The sequence below is a fragment of the Rhinopithecus roxellana genome, chromosome 5 (genome assembly GCF_007565055.1).
Source record: "Rhinopithecus roxellana isolate Shanxi Qingling chromosome 5, ASM756505v1, whole genome shotgun sequence".
In the NCBI taxonomy this organism is placed as follows: domain Eukaryota; kingdom Metazoa; phylum Chordata; class Mammalia; order Primates; family Cercopithecidae; genus Rhinopithecus; species Rhinopithecus roxellana.
The window spans coordinates 63,410,416-63,421,899 of NC_044553.1; the positions used below are offsets into that span (position 1 = coordinate 63,410,416).

Genomic DNA, 11,484 nt, shown 5'->3' on the forward strand with positions numbered 1-11,484 from the left:
TGTATTCTTTAGTAGAGACGGGGTTTCACGGTGTTAGCCAGGATGGTCTCGATCTCCTGACCTTGTGATCCGCCCATCTCGGCCTCCCAAAGTGCTGGGATTACAGGCTTGAGCCACCGCGTCCGGTCCAGGTTTTTTTTTAATCTGTGCTTCCTTTTGGCTCATTTCATTTGCTATATCTTCAACTGACCTTTTTTTTTTTCACACAGTGTTAAACATGCTGTTAATTCTATTCAGTAAAGTTTACATTTAAAATGTGCAGTTTTTCTTCTCTAGGTGCTCCGTTTGTTTTTTTTTGTTTGTTTGTTTGTTTTGAGACAGACTCTCACTCTGTCACTGAGGCTGGAGTGCAAAAGGCGCGATCTCAGCTCACTGCAACCTCTGCCTCCCTGGTTCAAGCAATTCTCCTGCCTTAGCCTCCTGAGTAGCTGGGATTACAGACATGGACACCATGTCTGGCTAATTTTTGTATTTTTAGTAGAAATGGGGTTTCACCATGTTAGCCAGGCTGATCTCGAACCCCTGACTTCAGGTGATCCCCACCTTGGCCTCCCAAAGTGCTAGAATTACAGGTGTGAGCCACGGCACCCGGCCTGATTCTTTTTTCTTAATTTTTTTTTTTTAAATGGAGAAGAGTTCTTGCTATGTTGCCCAGGCTGGTCTCAAACTTCTGGCCTCAAACACTCTCCTGTCTTAGCCCCCACCAAAGTGCTGAAATTAATGCATGAGCCACTGTGCCCAGCTGGTTCTTTTATTTATTTATTTATTTTTATTTTTATTGTATTTAGAGACAGAGTCTTGCTCTGTCACCCAGGCTGGAGGGCAGTGGCATGATCTTGGCTCACTGCAACCTCCACCTCCCAGGTTCAAGCCGTTCTGCTGCCTCAGCTTCCCGAGTAACTGGGATTACAGGTGCATGCTACAACACCTGGCTAAATTTTTATATTTTTAGTAGAGACGGGATTTCACCATGTTGGCCAGGCTGGTCTCAAATTCTCAAACTCCTGACCTCAAGTGAGCCACCCATCTCAGCCTCCCAAAGTGCTGCGATTATAGGCGTGAGCCACTGCACCTGGCCTGATTCTTTCTTTTATCTTCCGTATCTCTCATTACTGTGTTCATGTTTTCCATGTCTGCTAATTCTATCATTTATGTCATTTCTGGGTCTGCTTTTTAAGTTTTTTAATCCAGGCCACACCTGTAATCCCAACACTTTGGGAGGCTGAGGTGGGTGGATTACCTGAGGTCAGGAGTTAGAGACCAGCCTGGCCAACATGGTAAAACCCCATCTCTACTAAAAATACAAAAACTAGCCAGGCATGGTGGCACGCACATATAATCCCAGCTACTTGGGTGGCTGAGGCAGGAGAATTGCTTGAACCTGGGAGGCAGAGGTTACAGTAAGCTGAGATCGTGCCACTGCACTCCAGCCTGGGCGACAGAGCGAGACTACATCTCAAAAAAAAAAAATTTTAAGTCCAGAGTGAGAGGGAGAGCAGCAAGATCGTTAAGGGGCAGAAGGAGCTTGGTCTGCTTTTATTGACTAATTTCCCTCTTGGTCATAGGTCACATTTTCCTGCTTCTTAGCACAACTATTAATTTTTGATTAGAAACTGGACATTGCACATTTTATGTTGAGTGACTGAATTTTTAGTTTGGCTTTGTTCTAGTAGGTGGTTAAGTTACTTATGGTTCAGCTTGATCTGTCTGAGCTTGCTTTTAAGCTTTGCTAGGGTTAGTCTAGAGTAACCTTTAATCTGGAGAGTAATTTAACCCTCTAGTAATGCCTGACCTTTGTTATTATTATTATTATTATCATTATTTTTTGAGACAGAATCTTGTTCTGTTGCCCATGCTGGAGTGCAGTGATGTAATCAGGGCTCCCTGTAACCTCAGCCTCCCAGGCTCAAGTGATCCTCTTGCCTTAGCCTCCCTCAGATCTGGGACTACAGGAGCATGCCACCACACCTGGATAATTTTTAAACTTTTTTTTGTAGAGATGGGGTCTCACTATGCTGCCCAGGCTGGTCTCAAACTCCTGAGCTCAAGTGATCCTCCCGTGTCAGCCTTCTGAAGTGCTAGGATTATAGGCAGGAGCCACCATGCCCAGTGAGCACCACCCTTTTGAGGTCTGTACTGAACTCCTGCATGATCAAGAACAACTGTCCACTCTGGTTGGAACTCAGCTTTGTCTCCAAGTCCTGTGTGGGGTCTCGGAACTGTTTCCCTCTGTGCCTTCAGTGCCTCATGGTATCTGGTCTTGTGAAAATTTTACTGTATGAATATACATCTTAAGAGTTCAACACGGTGGCTCAAGCCTGTAATCCCAGCACTTTGGGAGGCCGAGACGGGCGGATCACGAGGTCAGGAGATCAAGACCATCCTGGCTAACCCGGTGAAACGCCGCCTCTACTAAAAAAATACAAAAAACTAGTTGGGCGAGGTGGCGAGCGCCTGTAGTCCCAGCTACTCAGGAGGCTGAGGCAGGAGAATGGCGTAAACCTGGGAGGCGGAGCTTGCAGTGAGCTGAGATCCGGCCACTGCACTCCAGCCTGGGCCACAGAGCAAGACTCCGTCTTAAAAAAAAAAAAAAAAGAGTTCAACAAAGATTCAAGAGAACCTTTATGCAGATTGCTGGAGGTCTCTTTCTGCATACCTCCTTCATTCCCAGAACTTTGTCCAGTAACTTCCAGCCATCTCACCCCTGTTAAACTCTGATCTGTCATATCAATTTAGCAAGACCACTGTGCTCTATTTGGGATCTCTCTGCTCTGTGATTTGAAAGTTGCCTCCAGGAAGAAATCTGGGGCAATGGGAGTTTACCTCTTTTGTGTCCTTCGTCTCTGGGATTACAGCCCTGAGTTACCTGTCATCCAATGTCTGAAAATATTGTTCATATATTTTGTCTAGTTTTCTAGTGACTCAAATTGTGAGAATAAACTTCATCGTGATCAGAAGCATAAATATCTGATTCACTCAGCCTTCAGGTCTCAGAGGAGAGCTCATTGCCTAGGAAGCCTTCCTGAACCCCAGCCTTGGTTAAGCTCCCCTCCCATGTGCTGCCGTAGTATCTCATCAGGGTACCTATCACCCTGTATTGTTTTTTGTCTTGTTTTGGTTTTTTGTTTTGTTTTGAGACAGAGTCTCTATTGGAGTGCAGTGGTGCGACCTTGGCTCACTGCAATCTCAGCCTCCCGAGTTCAAGCGATTCTCCAGCCTCAGCCTCTCCAGTAGCTGGGATTAAAAGTGCCTGCCACCACGCCCAGCTAATTTTTTTGTATTTTTAGTAGAGAGGGGGTTTCACCATATTGGCAAGGCTGGTTTCGAATTCCTGACCTCAAGTGATCTGCCCGCCTCAGCCTCCCAAAATGCTAGGATTACAGGCATGAGCCACTGTGCCTGGGCTCACCCTGTATGGTAACTACCGTTTCACTTGTCTGTATCTCTCAATAAACTATAGGCTTTTCAAGGCCAGGGTCCTCCTCTCTGTCTCGCTGTATGCCCCAGCACTCATCATGATGCTTAGTACACAGGATGCACTCAATAACAAGGCAGAGGCCAGGCCTGGCCCTGTCTCTACAAAGAAATACAAAAATTTGCCAGGTGTGGTGGAGCATGCCAGTAGTCACAGCTACTCAGGAGGCTGAATCAGGAGGTTTTCTTGAGCCCAAGGAGCTTGAGGCTGCAGTGAGCTATGATCGCACCAATACACTCCAGCCTGGGTGACAGAGTGACACCGTGACACCTCAAATCAAAAAAATATGAATAAAAATAAATAAATAAATGCTGAGTAAGATGACCTAGATGTCAAGGAAGCAAAGGGGAAAATCTAGATCTTAAGGTGAAAGGGCTAATTTAGGCATTATTTTTAAAAAGGTATGGAAGGACCAGAATTGTTAAGGTGGTTATCCCCTGGCAATGGGAGCAGTGAGAAGGTAGGTGAGGTTTCTTTTTCTTTTTCTTTGATTTATTTTTTTCTTCTCTCTTTTTTCTTCTTCTTCTTCTTTTTTTATACAAGCAACTTTATTGAAGTATAATTGACATAGCATTAAATTTGCACTTTTTTTTTTTTTTTTTTTTTGAGATGGAGTCTCCCTCTGTCACCCAGGCTGGAGTGCAATGGAGTGATCTCAGCTCACTGCAACCTCCGCCTCCCAAGTTCAAGCAATTCTCCTGCCTCAGCCTCCGCAGTAGCTGGGACTACAGGCACCCGCCGCCACCACGTCTGGCTAATTTTTTGTATTTTTAGTAGAGATGGGGTTTCACCATGTTAGCCAGGATGGTCTCAATCTCCCGACCTCGTGATCCATTCACCTCCGCCTCCCAAAGTGCTGGGATTACAGGCGTGAGCCACTGCACCCGGCCTATATAATTTAATTACTTATAATGTCTATTTTTATTATGTCTCCTTGACTGCACCACCTCTTTGAGGCAGCATCTTTGTTTTACTCACTGAAGTTCCCAAGTTCACAATGCCAGGTAAAGAATAGGCACTGGGTACATATGTCAAATAAATTCCAAAGGATTTAATCAAATGCAAAGGGTGAAATTCTCTGTCAGGTGTGGTGACTCACACCTGTAATCCCAGCACTTCGGGAGGCTGAGGCGGGCAGATCACTTGAGGTCAGGAGTTCAAGACCAGCCTGCTCAACATGGTGAAACCCTGTCTCGACTACAAATATAAAAATTAGCCATCCTGGTGGCAGACGCCTGTAATCCCAGCTATTTGGGAGGCTGAGGCAGGAGAATCGCTTGAACCCGGGAGGTGGAGGTTGCAGTGAGCCGAGATGGAGCCACTGCATTCCAGCCTGGGCGACAGAGCAAGACTCCATCTCAAAAAAAAAAAAAAAAAAATTATGGCCGGGTGCAGTGGCTCACACTTGTTATCCCAGCACTTTGGGAGGCCGAGGCGGGCGGATCACGAGGTCGGGAGATGGAGACCAGGCTGGCTAACAATGGTGAAACCCTGTCTCCACTAAAAATACAAAAATTAGCTGGCCATGGTGGCGGGCGCCTCTAATCCCAGCTACTCGGGAGGCTGAGACAGGAATGTCACTTGAACCCGGGAGGCAGACGTTGCAGTGAGTTGAGATCACACCACTGCACTCCAGCCTGGGCAACAGAGCAAGACTCTGTCTCAAAAAAAATAATAAATGAATAAATAAATAAAATAAAATAAATAAAAATACAAAAATTAGCCAGGCCTGGTGGCGGGCTCCTCTCGTCTCAGCTACTCAGGAGACTGAGGCATTGAGAATCACTTGAACCAGGGATGCTGCTGTTGCAGTGACCTGAGATTGTGCCACTGCCCTCCAGCCTGGGCAACAGAGTAAGACTCTGCCTAAAAAAAAAAAAAAAAAAAAAAAAAAAAAAAAAAAATTGGCCGGGTGCGGTGGCTCAAGCCTGTAATCCCAGCACTTTGGGAGGCTGAGGCAGGCGGATCACAAGGTCAGGAGATCGAGACCATCCTGGCTAACATGGTGAAACTGCGTCTCTACTAAAAAATACAAAAAACTAGCCGGGCAAGGTGGCGGGTGCCTGTAGTCCCAGCTACTCGGGAGGCTGAGGCAGGAGAATGGCGTGAACCCGGGAGACGGAGCTTGCAGTGAGCTGAGATCTGGCCAGTGCACTCCAGCTTGGGTGACAGAGCGAGACTCCGTCTCAAAAAAAAAAAAAAAAAAAAATTAAATTAAAAAAAAATGAAATTCTCAAAGCAGTGAAAAACTGTAAACGTGAATATAAAATATGTGTCCAAGACAGTATGGGAAAAACTTGTTAAGCATTAAAAAAACAAAAAAAAAATAGTAGTGGCCGCGCAGGGTGGTTCATGCCTGTAATCCCAGCACTTTGGGTGGCCGAGGTGGGTGGATTGCTTGAGCTCAGGAGTTAAAGACCAGCCTGGGCAACATGGTGAAACCCCATTTCTACCACAAATATAAAAATCAGCTGGGTGTGTTGGTGCACGTCTCTGGTCCTAGCTACTCAGGAAGCTGAGGTGGGAGGATTGCTGGAGCCCAGGAAGTTGAAGCTGCAGTAAACCGTGATCGCACCACTACACTCCAGCTTGGATGACAGAGCGAGAGACCCCTGTCTGGAAGAAAAAAAAAAAAAAAGCTCTGGGCAGAGTCTGATGCCTATAATCCCAGCACTTTGGAAGGCCGAGGTGGGCAGATCACCTGAAGCTGGGAGTTCAAGACCAGCCTGACCAACATGGAGAAACCCAGTCTCTACTAAAAATACAAAATTAGCCAGGTGTGGTGGCACATGCCTGTAATCCCAGCTACTCGGGAGGCTGAGGCAGGAGAACTGCTTGAACCCGGGAGGCGGAGGTTGTGGTGAGCCGAGATCATGCCATTGCATTCCAGCCTGAGCAATAAGAACAAAACTCCATCTGAAAAAAAAAAAAAAAGCAATACACACTGGAAAATACCATTAGATTCAACTATATAAATACATACATGTATTTCCCCAACAGCACCCCTCCAGCACAATAGATATTTCCATCATATGTGGAATCTAGAGTTAATCTGAATTCAATAAGTTAAAAATAAAGAGTTCTTAAATCAGTAAGAAAAAACTGAAAATCTCAACAGAAAAATGGATAACATATCAGTTCTTGAAGTGGTCTGGTGACCTATGGAGGTTTCCAAGAACTCTTTCAAAGGTTCTGTGATTATTTTCATAATAACAGTAAATTTTTTTGTTTTTTTTGTTTTTTTTGAGAAACAGAATCTTGCTCTGTCACCCAGGCTGGAGTGCAGTGGCACGATATTGGCTCACTGCAACCTCCACTTCCCAAGTTCAAGCCATTCTCCTGCCTCAGCCTCCCAAGTAGCTGGGATTATAGGCGCATGGCACCACACCTGGCTAATTTTTGTATTTTTAGTAGAGACGGGGGTTTCACCAAGTTGGCCAGGCTGGTTTCAAACTCCTGACCTCAAGTGATCCGTCTGCCTCAGCCTCCCAAAGTGTTGGGATTACTTACAAGCGTGAGCCACTGCTACTGGCCAATGCTAAGATTGTGTTTGCCTTTTCCAGTATGTTGATATTTGTGCTGATAATGCAAAAGCAACAGTGGCCCTTAACATGAATCAAGAAAGTGGCACTAAACTGTACTAGTAGTCATGTTCTTCACCACCACGTCGTTTTCACTTAAGAAAGTCCTCTTCAGCCGGGCGCAGTGGCTCACGCCTGTAATCCCAGCACTTTGGGAGGCCGAGGCGGGCGGATCACGAGGTCCGGAGATTGAGACCATCCTGGCTAACACGGTGAAACCCTGTCTCTACTAAAAATACAAAAAAAATTAGCTGGGCATAGTGGCGGGTGCCTGTAGTCCCAGCTACTCGGGAGGCTGAGGCAGGAGAATGGCCTGAACCTGGGAAGCAGAGCTTGCAGTGAGCCGAGATCGCATCACTGCACTCCGGCCTGGGCGACAGAGCGAGACTCTCTCAAAAAAAAAAAAAAAAGAGAAAGTCCCCTTCATCTGTAAAATGGGTAAATGAAAAGATAACAGAATGTCCTTGTTGAAGCAGTAAAATATGAATTTTATTATATTTGAGCTCACGTCCCTTTTTTAATAGACCTATCTTTTAGAGCAGTTTTAGGTTCACAGACAAATTGAGCATAAAGCACAGATATTTCCCATATCTCCCTGCCCCCACATATGTATAGCTTCCCCCACTATCCTTCACCCAGCAGCAAGGTTATACATTATTTGTTACAATCAATGAATTTACATTGACACATCATTATGGACCAAAGTCCATGGTTTAAATTAGGCTTCACTCTTGGTGTATATTCTATGGTTTTGGACAACTGTGCATGACATGTATCCACCGTTATAGTGTCATACAGAAGAGTTTCACTGTGCTAAGAATCCCCTGTGCTCTACTTGTCCCTCCTCCCTCTTTCCCCTGTGGCAATCACTGATCTTTTTACTATTGCCATACTTTGACTTTTTCCAGCAGGTCTTATTGTTGGGATCATAGAGTATGTAGGTTGGCTTCTTCATTTTTTTTTTTTTTTTTTTTTTAGAGACAGTGTCTCTCACTTTTTTGCCCAGGCTAGACTCCTTGGGACTATACAGGTGCATGCTACTGTGACTGGCTTCAAACTGGCTTATTTAACTGTCATATGCACTTTAGATTCCTCTGTGACTTTTCATGGCTTGATAGCTCATTTCATTTTTGCACTGAATAATATTCCATTCTCTGGACATACCAGTTGGTTTATCCATTCACCTACTGAAGACTATCTTAGTTGCTACCACGTTTGGCAAGTATGAATAAAGCTGTTATAGATCATCTGTGTGCAGGTTTTATTATTTGTTTATTTATTTATTTATTTTTGTGAGACAGAGTCTTGCTCTGTCGCCCAGGCTAGAGTGCAGTGGTGCGATCTTGGCTCACTGCAAGCTCCGTGTCCCAGCTTCACGCCATTCTCCTGCCTCAGCCTCCCAGGTAGCTGGGACTACAGGCGCCCGCCACCACGCCCAGCTAATTTATTGTATTTTTAGTAGAGACAGGGTTTCACAGGATTTTAGCCAGGATGGTCTCGATCTCCTGACCTCGTGATCCACCCGCCTCGGCCTCCCAAAGTGCTGGGATCACAGGAGTGAGCCACTGCACCCGGTCATCTATGTGCAGGTTTTTGTGTGAATGTGTTTTCATCTCATTCGGGTAAATACCAAGGGAGTGAATTAATGGATAGCATGGTAAGAGTGTGTTTAGGGCTGGGCATGGTGGCTCACGCCTGGGATTACAGTGCTTTGGGAGGCAGAGGCGGGAGGATCACTTGAGACCAGGAGTTTGAGACCAGCCTGGACAACATATTGAGACTTCTGTCTCTACGAAAAATAAAAAATTAGCTGGGTGGGGTGGTGTACACCTGTGGTCCCAGCTACTTGGGAGGCTGAGGTGGGAGGATCCCTTGAGCTTGCGAGGTCAAGGCTGCAATAAGCCTTGATCACACCACTGCACTCCAGCCTGGATGACAGAGCAATACTTTGTCTCAAAAAAAAAAAGTTTATTTTTGTGAGAAACCACCAAACTGTCTTCCAAAGTAGCCATACCATTTTGCGTTCCCACCAGCAGTGAATGACATGAATGAATGAATGTTTTAATTTGCAATTCCCTAATGACACATGATGTTGAGCATCTTTTTATACACTCACTTTCCATCTATATATCTTCTTTAGTGGGATGTCTGTTCTTATCTTTTGTCCATTTTTTAATTGCGTTGTTCATCTTCTTCTTGTAATTTAATTTTTTTTTTTTTGAGACACTCTTGCTCTGTCACCCAGGCTGGAGTGCAGTGGTGCGCTCCACTCTTTACAACCTCTGCCTCCTGGGTTCAATCAATTCTCCTGCCTCAGCTCCTGGAGTAGCTGGGATTACGGGTGTGCGCAACCACACCCAGCTAATTTTTGTATATTCAGTAGAGACGGGGTTTCACCATGTTGGCCAGGCTGGTCTCGAACTCCTGACCTCAAATGATACACCCGCCTTGGCCTCCCAAAGTGCTGAGATTACAGGCATGAGCCACCATAGCCAGTTTTTGTTTTGTTTTGAGACAGAGTCTCGCCCAGGCAGGCTGGAGTACAGTGGCACGATCTCCACTCACTGCAACCTCCACCTCCTGGTTGAAGCCATTCTCCAGCCTCAGCCTCTCAAATAGCTGGGATTACAGGCATGTGCCACCAGGCCTAGCTACTTTTTGCATTTTTAGTAGAGACAGGGTTTCACCAAGTTGGCCAGGCTGGTCTCGAACTCCTGATCTCAAATAATCCACCCACCTCAGTCTCCCAAAGTGCTGGGATTACAGGTGTGAGTCACCATGCCTGGTCAGTAATTCTTTGTATTTTTTGGGTAATAGTCCCTTATCAGATGTCTTTAATTTTTAAATTATTTTTATTTTTATATTTTTTTGCGATGAAGTCTCCCTCTGTCACCCAGGATGGAGTATAGTGGCACAGTCTCAGCTCACTGCAACCTCTGCCTCCCAGGTTCCGGGTTCAAGTGATTCTCCCGCCTCAGCCTCCCAAGTAGCTGGGATTACAGGCATCTACCACCATGCCTGGTTAATTTTTGTATTTTTAGTAGAGATGGGGTTTCACCATGTTGGCCAGGCTGGTCTTGAACTCTTGACCTCAGGTGATCTGCCTGCCTCGGCCTCCCGAAGTGCTGAGATTACAGGTGTGAGCCTTCGCACCCAGCCAAAATATAGTACATGTTTAGTAAATTACTGTTGAATGGAAAACTGAATGGGTGTTAGGAGTGAGGAGAAAGTCTAACCATGGGAAAATGGAGAGAGGTGGGTTGAGTCCCTGACAGTAACCTTCATTCCAGCACCAGCTGGTCAGGCCCCTCTGAGACCCATGTGATTTCCAAATAGGATCAAGCAACCCCTTCTGAGCCTGAGATTGACCTGGAGGCTCTCATGGATCTATCCACAGAGGAGCAGAAGACTCAGCTGGAGGTAGGATGGGGGCTAGAAGCTGGCCTTGGGTCAGAGGGAACCCAGACTCCCAGGTTCTGCCTCCTTTGGTGGAGTGGAGAGAACCAACCCAGAGGGGAGTATTCTTGGGAGATTGGTGGGGACTTGTGGGAAAGTGCTGTGACTTGGGGCCCTCTCTGTGTTCTCCCCTATCTAGGCCATTCTTGGGAACTGCCCTCGCCCCACAGAGGTAAGGGACGTTCTGCTGGTCTGGGGTAAGAGGAGGCCCAATGTGGGAGGCAGCTAATGAAGAGGAGTATTTGAAGGGAAGGCTTGACTGTGGGTCTTCTCCTTCTCTGGGGAGTTAGGGGTAGGGGAAGATTAGGGAAGACAGGGTGAGAGGTGAATTGTGACCCCAAGCCTTGGTCTCACTCCTGTTTCTCCCTCAGGCTTTTATCTCTGAGCTGCTCAGTCAACTCAAGAAACTCCGGAGACTCAGCCGGCCTCAGAAATAAGCCTGAAAGACCATCTTTAGCAGCCTCAGCACTGCCAGGCCTGCCCTGAAACTCCAGATCCTGGCTAAGAGGGAAATAGCTCCTAGGGACACAAACCAGAAATGTGAACAAGGAGGGACATTTGTATACTCCTACTGTCTGTGCGGTCACAACTAGTTTCTGTCAGCTGGGCTCTCTGGGAGAAAGCTGGCTGTTGTCTAATGCCTTCCTTGGCAGCCAAGTGGATAAAACCTTTAGGAGCCCCAGCTCAATGGAGTGTGGAACATGTCTGTGCTGAGGGACAGGGGAGGGAGAGGAGGAAGTGATACACAGGAAGGCCACAACCTAAGTCACTAGGCTGTGCCCACACAACCCTCCATCCATCCATCCATCCATCCAAAGGACTCGAGAATTCAAAGACAAGGGTCACAGCTCCACTTCAGAGAGATCACAATCTAGCAAGGCCAAGGGGCCAAGCAGACATTATCTGCCTAAGGTACACAGCCTCTTGGCATAATCAACAAGAGGGACGCCAATGGCAAACACTAGTTTCAAA

General features: G+C 46.3%; 1 protein-coding gene across 3 annotated transcripts in view; it reads left to right on the plus strand.

Annotated features, from left to right (window-relative positions):
* Nucleotides 1–11,194, plus strand: part of PPP1R14D (protein phosphatase 1 regulatory inhibitor subunit 14D) — a 31,396-nt gene extending 20,202 nt beyond the window's left edge. For 2 of the 3 annotated variants that reach the window (XM_030931506.1, XM_030931505.1), the window contains exons 3-5: nt 10,393–10,476; nt 10,652–10,684; nt 10,884–11,194. In XM_030931506.1, the coding sequence (XP_030787366.1) occupies nt 10,393–10,476; nt 10,652–10,684; nt 10,884–10,949 (183 nt within the window). In that variant the 3' untranslated portion in view covers nt 10,950–11,194. Of the gene's footprint in view, nt 1–9,279; nt 9,398–10,392; nt 10,477–10,651; nt 10,685–10,883 lie in introns of all 3 variants that reach the window. The other variant, XM_010388634.2, reaches the window with a different exon arrangement.
* Nucleotides 11,195–11,484: the final 290 nt, after the last annotated feature.